This window comes from Dermacentor andersoni, chromosome 9 (genome assembly GCF_023375885.2).
Source record: "Dermacentor andersoni chromosome 9, qqDerAnde1_hic_scaffold, whole genome shotgun sequence".
NCBI lineage: Eukaryota > Metazoa > Arthropoda > Arachnida > Ixodida > Ixodidae > Dermacentor > Dermacentor andersoni.
In genome coordinates this window covers 126462902-126480408 of record NC_092822.1, presented here as the reverse complement: position 1 = coordinate 126480408, position 17507 = coordinate 126462902, and the positions used below count along the sequence as shown (strand labels likewise).

At 45.4% G+C, this 17507-nt stretch overlaps 1 protein-coding gene across 13 annotated transcripts in view; it reads right to left on the bottom strand.

The window, feature by feature from the left end:
* LOC126529739 (uncharacterized) overlaps positions 1-17507 on the bottom strand; it is a 345564-nt gene that overhangs the window by 246536 nt on the left and 81521 nt on the right. For all 13 annotated transcript variants that reach the window (XM_055069962.2, XM_055069964.2, XM_055069959.2 and 10 more), the window contains one exon: positions 2876-2936. In XM_055069962.2, coding sequence (XP_054925937.1) covers positions 2876-2936 — 61 coding nt within the window. The remainder of the gene's footprint in view (positions 1-2875; positions 2937-17507) is intronic.

The window sequence follows — 17507 nt, the reverse complement described above, 5'->3', positions numbered from 1 at the left end:
ATCAACGTCGATAGTCACTTCAAAATGATTTCTGAAAAATTTTTTGTTCTTTCATAAAGTACGTTTTCTTAGGGCAAGAAGCGTGCGAGTCGGAGTTCAAAGAAGCGCGTGCAAAATTACTTTTGGTAGTGTTTTGCTAACGGATGGCTATACTTCAACGTTAACTCCCATTTGAGGTGCTCACGTACTGTAAACAGAAATGCACTGATCTCACATTTTTGATGACTGCGTCTCGCATAAGCGCGAGCTAGCTTGGAAACGATAAAACCAAGCGGAGGTAACATCACGCCTGGCACAACGGGTTCGGCAGCAGAGCGAGAACCGCTCATGAAAGAATGACTGGTTGACAGGGAAAACGTAAGCCTGCCGACCACACACCATGGCTGACACGTAAACTAAAATTAAATTCTGCGGTTCTGCGGGCCTAAACTACGATTTGGTTATGAGTCACGCCGTAGTGGAGGACTCTGGATTAACTTTCACCACCTCAGGATATGTACCGTGCCCACAATGCACGGGACACGGGCGTTTCTGCATTTCCCTCCCATCGAAATATGGCTAAGCATCGGTCAGCAGTGTGGGGGAAAAAACGAGAATGGACTGAAAGACGACCGGAGATCTGAATGAAAGACGACCGGAGGAAGAGGGATCTCAGAGCTGATAGCTCGGCTGGCATTAAGCAGGCGACACACGGTACGATTCGGCGTCCGATCCGACGTGCGGCGCTGCACGCTCCGGCATGTGGCATACGACGATTCGGGGCACACGGTGCGTGCATCCGAACGATCGAGCGGCGCGTAAGCTCCACCCAGATCCAGTCCCCCAGCTTGACTTCATATCCACGTCGAGAAACGCTATATAAACAACTCTGCACAACATTGCTTCGCTTTACGCGAACACTGCGAATAAAAGCATGCCCCTGCGAGTGACAGAACACTTCACGACGGCGTGTTGTTCACTGGCGACTCCGCTAACAGCCAGCAGTAGGGCCGATAGGCCTAGCTGGGCGGACGCGACGGCGCTTACGATCCAACCCGAGCAGCATATCGAAGAGCGCTTATTTTTGCCAAAACAATTAACACTGTACACTTAGGTCGCCCTTACTTAAATACAATTGGTTTACTCGACGCAATCGTTGTGAAGGGCAAACGTGCAAGCGAAGCCAGCAGCCTCGCTCAGACGGTCGGTGTGTGCTGTCCGTCCGCGAAATGCTCTCGCGTCGCGGCTCCCGATCTCGCCAGTAACTTAGTGCTAGTGTACTGGGCGCTGCTTTGCATAACAGGCACACGTTCGAGATAAGTTTACTGAACTGGTAACTATTTCGTGTCGAAAACAAACTGCAGCCGGCAAGGAAAAAAAAAAGACTGCGAGAAACCGGCCAGCCAGCGCCGCCTCCGTGGAGGGAACGTCAGGGAAAGTCACCTGCTAGCCGCGCTGTCATTGGCTGCGGCGAGACGACGGTGCGGTTGTCGGACAGGTCGGACGATGAAAACCTGCCCGGTTTGTCGCACGCCGGACGTCCGTTCCGGCGCTTCGGCACGGCAAAACACCTCGATTGTGTCTCGGGCTTCCGGCTGCCGTTCCGGCGCGTCGGATGCCGGATCGGACACGGAATCGGACCGTGTGTCTCCCGCTTTACATGCTCTGCGACCGCTAGGAGCACTCAAATGCGACAAGTCCCGCTGCCCCTGCCTTGTCCACATCCCAATCAATATCTCGCTCTACCTTGCGGTCTACGAATTCCGTTACTTCGCGTGCATTGCGCAAACCGTCAATCCTAAGCTGTCAATGAATTTGGCCAGGCTACAATAAGGCTTATGTCATACGCTGGCTCACCCACACGGCCACAGGAGGCATTCCACGCTGTCGACGGAAAGACTGCATACTCATCAAAACAGTGTTCGACGGACTGGAGCGATCACGGTGCAACGCGATCGCTGCAGTCAATGTTCAAGCGTTTCTGTTTGCGCGCACTGGAGGCAGCACAAGCCCGAGGTGACGAGACTACGGCGGACCTTTCGCGTCACAGTGCACGGGTAGCCGATGCGGAAACAAAGCAGCGCCCTTCTGTTGTGGCTTGCGTTGGGCCCGCGAGCGTTGTTACAGAGCAGCGGTGTGAAACATACGATGGTACACTGGTATGAGCAGAGTGTAAATGACCAAGCCCAATTAAATCGGGCGGCCGGTTGCAAGATGACCACGGCCTATTTCGCGATGTCTGCAGCTGCTCATGAAAGACAGCGAAGGTCACCGCTCGTCAGAGTCGTGTAGCCCCAATGAACCAGCTAGTGAACCACATCTACCCACGAGCATTTCTGGGCTCCGTAACCAATCGATAAATCCTGAGATTATACATTTCTACCGTCGCCTTTTAGGTACATCTAGAGCAGAGGTTCCTCTTTGTACGCAAATACATTAATAGTTTTAAAATAACTTCTTGTTTGACAAATCATAAGAAGCCAACAAAGACACTAAGGGCAAGGTTCATTCCTTTGTTCGTTGGCTTCTGATGACATGATTAATAAAATCAGACCCCTCGGTTAACCACCTTTCTTCTCGCTTATTATACTTGGACAAGTTGGGCGACAAAGAAGGTTAACTTATCGTAGCGCAAATAACGCAAAGATAAACAACACAAGACGGTACACCACGTATGCTAGGAAGCGCCCTTAGTGAATGCTAAGCTGCATGGGCCAAGAATACCTTCCGCATTCGTGCTGAGGCACAGTGTGTTGCAGGGAACCGGCGCACGGTCGACGCAGATCGAGTAAACATTCGTGTCCTTCTTCGTTTTGTCTGCGTTTGCCAACTGCTCAGCTTACCACTCATCTAAGACAAGCCAACATAAGTTGTCCCCGCTTCAGGCTGCACATACCGTGTTCACTCCTGAGTTCTTGCGGCCACAGTGTCGTGTAATTTGCGCTCGGCGACAGGACCTGCAAAGCGAAAGACTTCTTCAAACTATGCACCTTTTCCACTCCTTGGAATCGTTTTCAGTTGCAAAATGGCTGTTGTCATGTTGTTAAATCATAGATAGCCTTCTCTATTCAAAGCCTTATTGCTCACGCAGCAAAGTCCATCAGCACGTGACATTTCTCTGCAATCCAACCAAATACAGTCTTAATAAATTTCAAAATAAGAAATTAAAAAGTATTTATTTCAAACAAAAAAAACTTTGGGGGGATCCTCCATGCGAGAAACTGCCACATACAGCTTGAATGCGCCTGAGGCACTCACGTGGCAGCAGTGCCTCTTACCGGCCTAGGTGCCACCTGTTAAACACTTATCTGTTAGTATATAGAATTAAAATGTAGCAAAAATGGGAAACATGTAAAGAAACACTCGTCTTTTCAGTTAATTATATAGTATTTATGAAAAATCAATTACACTTAGTGAGCAACAAAGGTATATTACACAACCTCAAAGTTAGCTATCACATTTCAAAAGTAAGCACTACAATCAGCATGTCTAGACTGCACAATATCAGGATACATTGCATTATGAAACAGTGAGTGCGAACGGACATCACATACAATAAAGAATTCAACATACAAAATACGTTTCCCTTCATTTATTGTGTATTCAGTCCAGTTTACAAAAATATGCGCCAATTTGCTATGGAGTCAAAGTACTTACGATAACATTGTCCTTCTCAGATTTATTCAACAGTGAAGGTAGGGTGTCTTAGCGACTGCGTGACATAATTTGTGCACCTGTACGGTAGTATCCACCTGTCTAGGCAGCGGGTACGCGCGTCGCTTTTTTCGCGTTGAAGTCGTGGCGTGTGTTTTAAAAAGGTGATATAATTTTAGGGCCGAAGCAAACAAAATACAGTAGCCGGTACCCATAAAGATTCATTACTTGTATTCGGTTATATTTATCAAAAAGTTACGCAGTAGAATGGAAATGAGGTAAAGTCGCTAAATGTTGAAGTTCTCGTTTCGTAACTTGAAGGAGTGCACGAAGATTACGTTTCGTGGTGGTTGCCCACACAATCGCAAAACTAAAAGCAGCAACCGATGAAGGCACGGTTGCTGTTCGTAAAACTGACGAAGACCCTCCTCCGACGCCGACGAAGACTCCGAAAAGACTACATCGACGACATACTGGCAGAACTATATCTGGCACAACTATATTGCCGCGGGCATGTGCCAGTGGGGAAGCCCGTTCTAACATTGCGGAGCGATATTGCGGATATGATGGTGCAGCAAATCGACTATCTCATGCAGTTAAGTCATCGCTTCCTGGTGGGCTTCGGCAGTAGAGAGGGCAACGCAGAAGGCAGTAGAAAATCTATTTGTGAGCCTATCGGAGTCATTAGCACAAATGGTTGCCACCCAAATGACTCAACTCCTTCAGGTGATTGCCCGCCCAACCATCGCCTCTAAACTTTCAGTGCCTTCAAATGCGAATGTTGCAGAAACATCCAACCCAGGCCCCTCTAAACTTCGACCTAACGAGACCTCCGCGGTGTATCATGCAGAACAGGAATCAGATTGGAGTTCAGATTGTGGCTCGCAAGAAACGCACATGGACATTGACTCCCGTGCTCTTAAACGCCGCGCATCTCCTGTTGCGCAACGATCTGCAATTACACATAACATGAAGATTAAAAAGTACCAGAAAGATATTGTTTCTTAAACAGATTTTTCGAAGAATAGCATCCTCGACAAGGCAGTTTTTGCTGCCGCTCTTAGCCCAACACAAGCACTGAAAGTATTACAGTGGGATTGCCGTTCCATGTATTCCGCTGCAATTGACTTATATTACCACTGTAGCCAACACTCGTCTGATATCGTTACATTGCAAGAAACCTGGTTATCAATAGAAAAAGCATTTCATTCAAAAATTACCGTACGTTTGAAGTTCTAAACATTATAAACAACGTGCAAACAACCAGCACCGGTATCGCTAAATTACACCCTTCCCACATAAAATTAATTGCACTCTTATTAACTGATCTCCTTGCAGACATAGTCAACATCAAGTTTAAATCAGGCAGTTTCCCACAGGAACTTAAACAAGGTAAGATTACCCCAATTTTTAACAAAGTGACCGCTCTTTAATTTTCAATTATCGCCCCATATGTGAACTAGCTTTATTTAGCAAGTTAATTGAAAAACCTATAGAAAAACGCTTAACTAGCTACCTTCCAAATTTACCATTCTCTCATCATTCCAATACGGCTTTCGCTCGGGATACTTGACCAAACTTGCTCTTGTTGCGCTAACCGATCAACTAAAACTTGCTATCGATCAAGGCAATTGTGCAGCTTCAGTATTTGTAGACTTAAGCCAAAGCGTTTGAGAAAATAAATCATCACAGCTTATTTCGTAAGCTTGAATCATTAGGAATTACCGGCTCAGCACTCTTGTTACTACAAGGTTACTTGGCAGAAGGCAGGTAGTAACCTTTTCAGGCCTTCATTCTAAAACCATGTTCACTAACACTGGCGTGCCCCAGGGTTCCATATTGTGTCCACTTTTATTTTTATTATATGTCAATTATCTGCCTAACCAGCTGTCTTCTTCGAAATGTATACTTTATGCAGATGATGATACTATCATTAACTCCGACAAATGTCTTATAACTTTAGTATCTAACCTTTATGGCGATTTACACAGCCTGCTGGAGTGGTGCCATACCAACCAGCTACAGCTAAACCAGTGAAAAATAAAATTTGTTGTATTCACTTCTTACCAACGAACACTTCACTTCATTCCTCCTATTTTTCTTTGCGCCAGTCCTATCCCTGCAAGTTTTTCATGTAATTATCTTGGTATAGCAGTAGACAGCAATGTTAAATTTATTGAACAAATAACCAAAGTAAACTATTGTCATTTGGTCTGGGGGACTACTACACAATCGAATTTCTCGCGGCTATTAGTAATGCAAAAAGAGTTTTGAGAATAATTGAGAATGTGCCACTCCGGCATTCTACTGTGGAGCTCTTTAAAAAATTTAAAATAATTAGAGTACAAGACACATATGAGTATAAATTGTTGCGTGAATATCGCCTTAACTATGACTGCCATAATTCTCTCTTCATGGGTTTAGTGAATCTCCATTCGAAGGAGCATCATATGCCACAAGAAACACAGAAATATGGAATGAATAAAGGAAAAATCGGACATCCATCCGTTCGTAGCAATTGCTACAAACGGGTGGATGTTCGATTTTCCCTTTATTCATTACTTTTCTCCACCTTGCGGGTTTCCGCAGAAGTACTACGTCAGAAATATGGAATGTTCCGTATTGTCTCGCACTGGTTATGCTCGGCAAATGCTCCAAAACAAACTTCCACGTCTACTAAATGAGTTTAATAAAAACAAATCAATATTCGCGAAATAAAATTATCTCACTTGTACACGTTCTTTTTCGCCTAACATTGACCTCTTGAGCTGTTTATGATTGGTATTTAATTATATTGCTTCAATGCCACTATTACTAAGCGTACGTTGTTATGAAATGTGCTGTCATTCGATGCTGAGGTGAAGTTACGTATGTTAACGCATGATGCCCTACGTAGGACAGCAACTAATGTGTTTAGTTTTATGGTTTCCTGAAAGTTGATGACAATGCTGTGTTTATTATGATGGTTTTGTTAGTGTACGACTATGTGAACAAAACGTGTGTGCCTCTGCTGTTGTCCTTGCCAGTATGCGGGCGAAGGACTCCCTCAAGCCATCCTTGAATGGCTTTTCCCTTCGCCTCCCATCACATGTATATGTGATAAACCAATAAAGAATCAATCAATCAAAACAGAAGATTACCTACGGGATCACGGTACTTCTAAAAGCACGAAACATTTTTAACCATCAAATATTACTAACATTATACTTTTCATTTATTCCTTCCCACATTAACTACTGTGTTACTTGCTGAGGAAACACTTGCGTAACCCATTTAAAATCATTGCAAATCCTACAGAATCAGGTTATTAGGATAATTACACTTAGCTCGTATAACCACAACACCTCGTATATTTTACAAACTAATCACATCCTTTCCGTCACACAACTCGTTAAATATAACCTAGGTGCATTTTTGTTCCGTGAAATCAATTACAAACGATGCGATAGCTTGATACCACAATCTTCTCTAATAAATACTAATATTACGAGGTTTGCAATAAATAGAAACTTCATTTTAACCAAAATACATACTAATTATGGCAAAGAGAGCGTCGATATTTCATCTATCGCTTTCTGGAACACACTACCATTAGATATAAAAACATCTAAAATTCAAGAATTCAAGAAACAACTAACAGATTACAATCTGTCGAATACTGATGGGTAGTTCATATTCACAACCATTCTTCCAGGGTGTCTTAATTTCATTTTCACTGTCATGCCATTAGGTTTGTGTTTGATGTTTCTGTTTGAAGGAAAATAAAGCTATTATTGTTAAAAATACCCTATCGTACCTCATTTTATTTGGTGCTTGAACTGCTGTGCAATAGGTAATGGCATTCATTGTTGTATGTAGTGCATATCTTCACTTCTGATTATAATCTCATCCCAATATTCATATCTGTATTGTGACACAAAGTATTGCACTATTTTGTATGACTTGTTACTCTATGTGTATTATTCAGTTCATTATAATCTATGTCAAATGTACATTTGCTTGTACTATAATACCTCTGTTTTGTTTTACTAGTTTGATATGATATATAATCATTGCACGCTGTATTTAATTTGGTGAAAATGCTGTCTGATGTGTACTCCCGAGGCGATGACCTCGTCAAAGAACATACGTGTTTCCTTTTGCCACGCCTCGTGGACATACCTGCAACATTTTACTTGAGTCCGAAATAAAGATTGATTGATTGCCTTACATATACACTCGAGTTAGCAAATTATACTGTGTTCATCACGTCACTTACGCTGTCACTTTATTAGTTGTCGACGAGATTGTGTTACAATGCTTTTTTTTCATGACACTTATGCACATGTGTTTCTTCAGTCATGCTATTTATACTAAAATCTGTAATTCTTCCATGTTAACGATTTGTTGAAACTGCTGTGATTTGTGTTTTATTACGTTTACTTCGTAAAGGAAGTCAAATTGCAGTCTTTGACTTCGGGACCTCCTTCTGTATGTTAACATCTTGTAATTTTTCTAAAAATCTCAATAAAAACCGATTCTGATTCTCATCTCACTTGGACCGTTCCTCTCGTGGTAGTGGCTTAGCTATATTTATCTCTTCAAAAATTGCGCACCGGGCTAAAATGGCTTACCAGCTTATGACTTCAGAAAGCGAAATTCTAGCTATAGACATTTATATTCCGGGCCTCATCGCACTCACTTTAGTTAATGTTTATTTTCCCGGAAATATTCTGAATACTGGTGTCTTAGATACAGCAATTAAGTCCTGCAGAAAAGAAATAATTTTTGCCGGAGACTTCAACCCCCACCATATTTCGTGGGGGTACAAGACCGATTCAAGTGGTAAATGTTTGTGGGATTCGGCTGCTAACAATGCGTTATCATGCGTTAACGCACGAACACTAACATCTATTAGTAGTAAGTCACTTTCCGCAATGGATCTCACCTTCGGTATTACTGATTTGTCTATCTCCACTTCGTCTGCAATAAACTCGGGCACAAGTAGTGAACACCTTCCTATTCTTTTTGAGCGCGTATGCCCATGGACTCAAATTGCTACGCATTTAAATACTTTTGGTATTTTCAGCACATTCAAAAAGGCCTTACACATGGCTTTATTAAATCAGGACTTCGTTAATGAAGAAGCAAAAGCCATAAATGTATTCTTTGTTTTAAAACCATCTGTAAAAAATCTCAATTCGCTGCGCACTGCACTAAAAGCGGGCCTTGTAGCCCTTGGTAGAATGCAGAATGCTCGTGCCATTACAGGTTAAGAAAAGCAGCGCGTAAAAAAACTACTTCATAATAAGTGTCCTAGAAATTGAAGAGACGATAAGTTCATGGCAGCAACATTTAAAAGAGCAGTTGCAATTGCGAAAGACTTTGTGAGCACTTCGAGTTTCCTTAAAAGGCCGCCAAAAAAAGCACTTTCTTGGTTTCTGAGAAATAAGAAGGTCCTTCTGGCCCAAATAAACGTCGACTGCGTGGTTCCAACACCCTGCGAATTCGCCAAATTACTGGAAGATAGTGCTAGAGGTATAGAATGTAGTTTTAAGTCGATTTTGCCTAATCATGCAACACCGCCTACTCGTCTGGTCGGCTTCTCTTGCACTTGAACAAGAAACATTGCTTACCTAGGTCACATTTGTTGCTTTCTTCGGTATTCGTTACAGCAGTCACAAGACAAGCGATGCTCACCACTGTCACGCTATGAACTTTTACCACTGTGCAACGGCAATGCGGCTCCTTGCAGCGGTCACGCATCGCGGCAAACATGTCGCTGCTCCACGGCGGAATGGCTTCTTTTCAGCGGCTCGCGAACATTTGGGTGTCTGTTTTGTAACTGTGCCATGCGTCACGAGCAACTCAGACACACAACATGCTTGGCAAGTGCACGCCACCAAATCGAAGAGCGTTAAAACTTGGTTAAAGCGATGAAACAAAGCGCGGCACGACCGTTACAAAAAGGCTGCATCGGCGATTCTCTTCCCGGCGTGCTTCTAGAGAGCTACACAACGCGGAAGAGATATGACTGCGCTCATGTTCGGATGAAGCTGAAGCGCGCTTGATTATAGCACCCATCTATAGAGCACAACTAAATATAATAATCAAGCTGCTGTTCTGTCAAAGTGTCACATAAGCATATATCAAGATTCTAATATTCTATAGTTTGAAGTGGTTGCTGTTCGTTTTTATTTGTATATTTTCCCCCTGCTCATTTGGCCGGCCGCCATTGTGGCCTCATACCGTGAGCGCCCGTTCAGCTCTCTACGAGACCTTACTGGAGCGGCTGTCGCCTGCTGTCATGAGAATATAGCGGCGTCTATCTCGCATGCTAGTGAGCGGGCAAAAGTGGTGCGTGTCTGGCATTCTCTAAGGAACCAGACATTTGCTGCAGTTTAGAAAACACCGCCTCTTATGCGTTAGATATGACGACAAAAGAAACCACGGAGGCATATTACATTCCGTTGCAGTGTACAGTAAGTCCTATTACAGAACAAATTTCTCCCCTGCAGAATAGTTATTGGGACTGCTCGACGCTTTTATTCAATCGGTTGTCGATCTTTTACAGTATTCCAGCGTGCGTCCGCGTGCGCCCTCCAGTGTGCGGCCTGCTGTCAAAGGGTGTCGTGTTTCAAGAGAGGATATAACAAACGCGACTAAAGGAAGCATTGATACACAAGCAAATAAAAGATTTATTGAGTACAAATGTATATTCAGTAACCATAATGCATCCGTGTTCGGTTTTTGTGCAGGTAGGTTTTGTCCCACAGCTTAAAATGCCTGCAGTGGTAGCGGGGTGCTTTACACCACACTGAACAGCAGTTATAATTTCTGCTACAACATCACTCGCCACAATATTCTCCGATATATGTTCATTGTTTCTGTGGCTTGCTTTTAGATCATAATTAGACGTATGTAATAGAGATCATTGACCACTGAATTGCTGCTGGTTGAGTTAAGCATGCGCACGTCCATGATTTACACTTTTTTACATTGCGAAAGCAAACATTCCGACTGGCACCAATTACACTTGAATTTAGTCTATCCTGCCTCCGTCCCGCGGCTGCACACCATTTTTACATGTTTGTCCAGGCTGAAAACATATTAGGATCGCAAGACGACACAATAATCAGCAAACTTCCAATCCATTCAATAGGAACCCTGACCCACCAAGTACTTTTTTATAAGTTACAATTTACGTATTCGCGTATTGCGAAGACGTGGGATTATTTCCCAACTGCGGCAAGTTGTTTTTCATACACTTTCATTGCCATTAATTTATCGTTTCCTTAATTCAATTAGTAAGTACAACTAACTTCCCCTATATTTTCCTTGGTATCTTTGTTTATTGGTTTCTCACGATATGATTAATAAAAATCGGGCCCCTCGGTTAACCCCCTTTCCTCTCGTTCAATCTAAAAGTTACGAGATATTTGACGTTGCAGTAACCTTCAAGTAGCTGATTTGTCACATTTGTCACAGTTGAGAGCGTTAATCTCACACCGTCGGTAACCTCACGCTGGTAATCTCGACCGTAATTTTGTGACTTCACGAATTCGAAAACAACGAGGCCAGCCTAAGGCTTAGGGTAGCCAAACTAGAGCAGTCACCACCACAGGGGGCCCCACAACTAGGGTCGCATCTTATCAATTCCACAACGCCGCTACAAACACCGTAGCAGTATCTGGGGTCGTTGACACTGCCACCCCACGACAAGACCAAAATAGGCAAACACAGTAAAAGAGGCGCGCTGACGATATGGCAGTGAAATCGCAAGAGTTACGCCGCAATAAAAACGGTCCTGCAACAACACCTCAAAAGCAAATCGAAACTTCACGTAATAATTTTACAAAATCACACGAACTAGCAAAACTACCCATTTACCAAGCCAACGGTCACCCATCCGGGGAGAACTGCGCGGTAACCAGTTTGGCCAGGAAAGGCTTAGTGATCGTTCTCACAACATTAGGGTAGCACAGATCGAAGTATTAGTAGAAATCCTACTAAATAAAAGATGGCCAGGCTTAGCTTGGTTAAGCCAAGAATGCGTTGCATATTGCGCGGTCTTTCTTTTTTGAGGGCGAGGTATTGCTTGGCGGCACTCGATTTTCTCGGCAATGCTTGGTTATACTTGGATTTACTCGGTAATACTTGGTTTAGCTATGTTAATTCTTGGTCATTCAGTCAGGTGGTGGCTGCGGCCGCGCGCGACCGCACGAGTTGGGGCTTTTCCTCCGGCTGTCGTGACGTCACGTCACGTGGTTGCGCTAAAGGTCAATGGTGGCTGCCCGGCCGCGCCCAAGGGCTGAACTGAGTCATTGCAATATGCAACGCATAAAAATGATGTGTATATATAGAGAAAGAGTGGAACGGTGTAGTGGGCCGTATTGCGTTACTCAACAAACTATTAGAAGAACATTGCAGAACTATTAATTACCAGCCATGGGATGAGATCTATAACGCGATGGACGGACGTATCGACACCGGTAAAACGTGGTGCCTGCTCCGACACCTGCTAGACCCAAGCAAGACCATGGCAATCAATTGGGAAACCATGCGAAACATAATACAAACACGGGAAGGACGAGGAAGAAAGCCGTTCTGAACACTGCGACAGATACGCTCCACAAGACCCGGCTATTCCACACGGGGAATACACGGGAAAACCCAACTCCTCTCGGGACAGAGACTTTGACGAGGCCGAAGTCTGGGCAACTCTGCGAAATCTCAACAGCAAGTCGACCCCGCGACCGGACGGCGTAACTAATCAGACCTTTTGTAATTTGGACAACGCGACCATTCCCGAACTGACCAAGTACAGTAACGACTGCTGGACCCGACGATCCATCCCTGACCAGTGGAAAAGAGCAAAAGCGGTGCTCATCCCCAAACCAATATCTCTTACGTCGTGCGTCGGCAAGTGATGGAGCACGCCTTACTCAGCCGGGTTAACGTACGTTTGGACGACGTCGAAGCCTATCCGGCCAACATGCACGGAACTCGAGCTCATCTTTCCACGCAGGATGCAATGTTGCAAATGAAACACCAGATACTCGACAACAAGGCGAGATGAACCAAGGCCATTGTAGTATTAAACCTCAAGAAAGCCTTGGACAACGCAGCTCATGCAACCATACTACGCAAGATTGCCGCACTCAATCTAGGAAATCGAGCGCTACGTTGAGGATTTTCTCACAAACAGGAAAGTCTGCTTAACGCTGAGCAAACTCGCACCCGAAGACAGGCACATGCGTCGGCACTCCGCGAGGCTCCGTCATCTCGCCTATGTTCTTTAATCTCAATAAGAGGGGCCTCCCCGAGCGCCTCAACGCCATCGAGGGAGTGCATCACATTATATACGCGGACGACATTGCCATTTGGGTGTGCGAGCGAAGCGACGGAGCAGCGCCTTCAGACCGCGGTCGAGGTGGTGGAAGAGTACCTCGTCGGAACCGGTGTCTTCAGCTCGCAAGAAAAATCACAACTTCTCCTCTACCGCTCGACGCTTAGGGAAATAACCCCCCAATGATTACATTCAGCATGCTGCGTACGAAGAAATTTGCGTACACACGAAAGATGGAAAAGAAATACCCAGGATCAAGCAGATTAAGGTGCTCCGACTCATCATAGAATCCGATGACACCAACGGAGAAGATCACGAACACGATGAGGCACACCACAAGAATCACCAACAGGCATCAGGGTACAAGGGAAAAAAAATTATGGGGTTCTTACGTGCCAAAACCACTTTCTGATTATGAGGCACGCCGTAGTGGAGGGCTCCGCAAATTTCGACCACCTGGGGTTCTTTAACGTGCATCTAAATCTAAGTCCACGGGTGTTTTCGCATTTCGCCCCCAGCGAAATGCGGCCGCCGTGGCCGGGCGGGTACGAGGGAGGTCAGCCTCGTCAGACTCATACACTCCTTCGATCTTAGTCACATCACCTACGTGGCCACCTACGTGGCCAAACAAAATACCCTCATTAAGTGAACACACCCGATGGCATTGTGCCTTTGAAATACCACTACCACAGAACTTCTGCGATTGCTGGGCGTCGACAATACGCTCGAAGAGTTAATAAAGGCACAGCAAATCTCACAACTCGAGGGACTTACGAGGACACGAACGGGCACGAATATCCTGGACACACTCGGGATAACCTATCACAAGCAGCACGGCGACAAGACATACCCTCCCAAGAGCGATCAGGGAAAAGCTCCAGGTCTCTAATCTACCCAAGAACATAAACCCCTAACTCAATCAGGGTCGAAGAGAGAGTAGAGCCAAGGCTTTACTAGAAGCCTTTGATAGGGACAAGGAAGCGTTGTTTGTGGACGCGGCAGAATACAAGGATCGACGTGCCTTCGCAGTGGCAGTCCTCAATACCGACAATTGGTCAGTTCGTGTAGTACACGCGGCCCAAACACAGAGTTGCCAGATTGGGTTATTATTAGCCAAATGGGGCTACTTTTTGTCCTAGTTGGCGTCAGAATTTTCCTTCTGGCTATATGGCTATTCTTGGACTACATCTTTTTCCTGTGTAAAAAATGTAAATATAGTGAAGCACAAATGAAAAACACGCTGGAATCAAAATGCAGACAGCAGGTTAAAGAAACTGAGCGCGTCTGCCGCAAAATCAAAATTTTCAAGTTCTATGTCAGAGAACACAGATGCACGACAAAACGTCAAGGATCGCTGCCTTTTGAAAATTTAAATTAAGAACGCTGGCCTCAGGAAACACGTCTCTATCCGCGAACTAACGGTACCCGCGCGCGCGCAAGCGAGCATAAACTGTTGCTGTCTGCACATGTGAGCTTGCGGCATCCTACGTTTTAAGCATGCGATGCTTGTAGCTCCCGTTGACGGTGCGCAGCGGGTGACCTCGGCGCCAGAGCGGAGGGAGAACACCGAGTTAGACCTAACCGACATTTGCCTAATTTTCTACCTGCCGCACGGCGCCTACGTAGCAATTCACTCGGACCCTTCCTGCCCAAATTGTTCCTGCTCCAACACCAACGTAGAACATATTGGCACGTCTACTTGTTTATCATTATCAGGCGACCACGTTTCACCGCCTAACAAATGTTATCGCACAGGGCAGGACGCGCCTGCATGTATCGGAAGTTTCTGGAATGTTATCGATGGTTCCATCCGCTGTCTTTGACCGAACCTTGTGTAATCTGATTGCACGTGTGCGTGACGCGAATAATGTAGAACCTTGTGGAAAGCATGCGGGAACGCTCGACGACTGTGGAACGCTCGACGACTGACGTATAAAAGCTTCACCTGCTGATCAGATTTTAACGATCGCCCGACTGTGTTCGCCACTGTCGCCGTTCTTCAAGTATAGCCTGTTTTTGTGGTCACAGGTTCGCCCAATAAAAGTTAGTTTCGTCTTTCACAGTATTGCAGCATTGCTACTGTGCATTGCGAAAGCAATACTGCTCGCACTTTCGGCCCATCGGTGGTCGTGGCGCCTCCTTACACAGCTGCGCGTCACGTGACCGTGTGACGCCACGCCAGACCGAGAGACGGGGCCCCAGCTCGCGGCATCGATGGTGGAGGTGAAGCCTTGCGCGCCGCTGCTGCGGCGCTACCGAGAGAGGGCGCTTGCTGGTGTGACGTCACGCTAGGAGGATAAATGGGGCTACAGCTCGGCTCCTCGCAGTGGTGGGCGCGCTGCCTTGCGCTATGTCGGATGATGTATAGCTATAAGTTTAACAAAGGGCAACCATGTCCACACCATCAGCCTAACCAAGGCGCAGCCAAGGGTATTGCTTTCGCAATTTTCTAGGCTTAACCAAGCTAAGCTTTCAGCCATTTTTTTTATACGTCACTACCACTTGACAGTGTCCTCTTCCGTTGCCCCACAGCCACCACAGCAGTCCGTTCACTAGAGAACTCCGAACCCTCCTCCTGTCTTTGCTATCACTACCCGTATGAAATGCCGCCGTTGAACGAGTGTTCAGCCAGGTCTCGCTCATTAAAACCGACCTTCGGAGTAGAATGTCGAAACAGACATTGGTAGCGCTCTTCCACGTGAAGTTTGGTCTGGCCAGGAACGAAGGCAAGATTTGCAAGAATTGCTGCAAGAATTTTAAACAGGGCCAAGAGTTTTTGTCCCGTTTCACCTCTGACATTTTGTATGGACCGAGCAGTTACACTTCGCAATAAGCTCGTGATGCTTAATCATAGCATACTTTTTTATGTCTATATATCCTACTAGATTTTGTACCAACCACCATGCATTGTCTTAGATTTTGTCTTGCATTTTTTTGTAGTTTTTCGTTTAGTGCATTGTGTGGTGTTAAGCGAAATCATCATGAGCTGTAAGTAATAATACTGAACGCCTGAATGCACGCCATTGCTTTGTTTATTGCGCGGTGCTGTTTCTGTTTTGTTCTTTTCGGGATTTTTTGGTGCTCTTGGAAAAATAAAACAGTGCATTAACAATGAATACCGCATTTGCTTTATCATGAATTTGCCTGCATGCCTGCGTTTCTGCACTTCTTACGCTTGTTCAGCATCTGTTTTCTGTGCCGCATGGCCTCCGTGACGATACGCGCGGAGGTTATGCGTGGTCAAGCGTGGAAAAACTAATATGTAGGTACTCTTGCCGAAAATTAATTCAATATGCTTAATAATTGACTTCACAAAAACACAAAGCTTTTTGGCTACTTTTGAGCTACCCAAATGTTTCGCTTTTGGCTACATTTGGGCTACTGCGGAGGCCAATTTTGCTACCTGTGATTCGAGCGATCTAAAAGCCCTGCACAAATCCCGAGATAGCGGTAGAGGTATTCATAGCCCTAGCCATTGTTAACCTCGGTTGCGGATATGTGCTTAGTGACTCGCAGGCGGCGGTCAGAAACTATGCACAAGGCATAATTTCACCGAAGGCCAAGGCTATGCTTAAAGCCAACGCGAACTATATTCCCGCCGAGGAGGAGCAGGAACGAGACATTATATTGTTCCCGGCTCACATGTCCCCCGACACCCCCGAACCCAACATCAACGAGGAGGTCCACAGCGTAGCGCGAGGCCTCACATTCCGCGCCCACTTCGGATGATCCTCTCTGGGATATGGAAATGCAACGGAAGGATAGACCAGGTACTGTGACATTAAAATTTTATTGAAACTCCAGGCGTGTTTATCCACCACCTAGCCCCAAACTCTACAGGGCCCAAGCTGTATACTGGAGGCAGCTAAAAACCAAGACCTTCCCCAACCCAGTTCATCTCAGGAGGACATATCCATACATCTATTCGGCCGATAACTGCAAAATATGCGGCAGTGCTCACGCATCTCTTGGACACATTCTCTGGGAATCTGAGGTTACAGGCAAAGAAAATGCAGTGTCCCCAGATGAAGCTGCGGCGCTGTAGACGGCTGCGCTGCGTAGCTCTGTCTTCCAACATCAACTATGGGCCATCCAGCAAGCCCGTGAGGCGGTGAGCCGACGGGATCTCCAGACCTCTTCGGGGGCGGCGTGGGCCAAGGCCACGAATTTGCCGGATTTTCAATAGAGTTGTTACCACCACCTGAGAAATTATGACATCTGGTACTGGAGATAGACTGGCAATAAAGGCTGGATGGTAGCCGTTATCTCTTGTGTAAACACTGCTGTAACGGATATCCACGGGCGGACAGGCAGCATTGCCACTCATTAATTTTACGTCTAAAATAAATACGTCGGTGGAGCACGTTCGTGGACTGACCTGCCTCCCACAGTTGTTTGGGTATGTTTAAATGAATGCATCTGAAGCAATCAGGTCGATGAAACAATAAATGCAATGGAGTCATCTGGTCATACTGATTTGTTTTTGTGTTGGGATTTAACAATAAATTAAAAGTGCCTTCCTGATAAATGATAGTACCTGGTACTG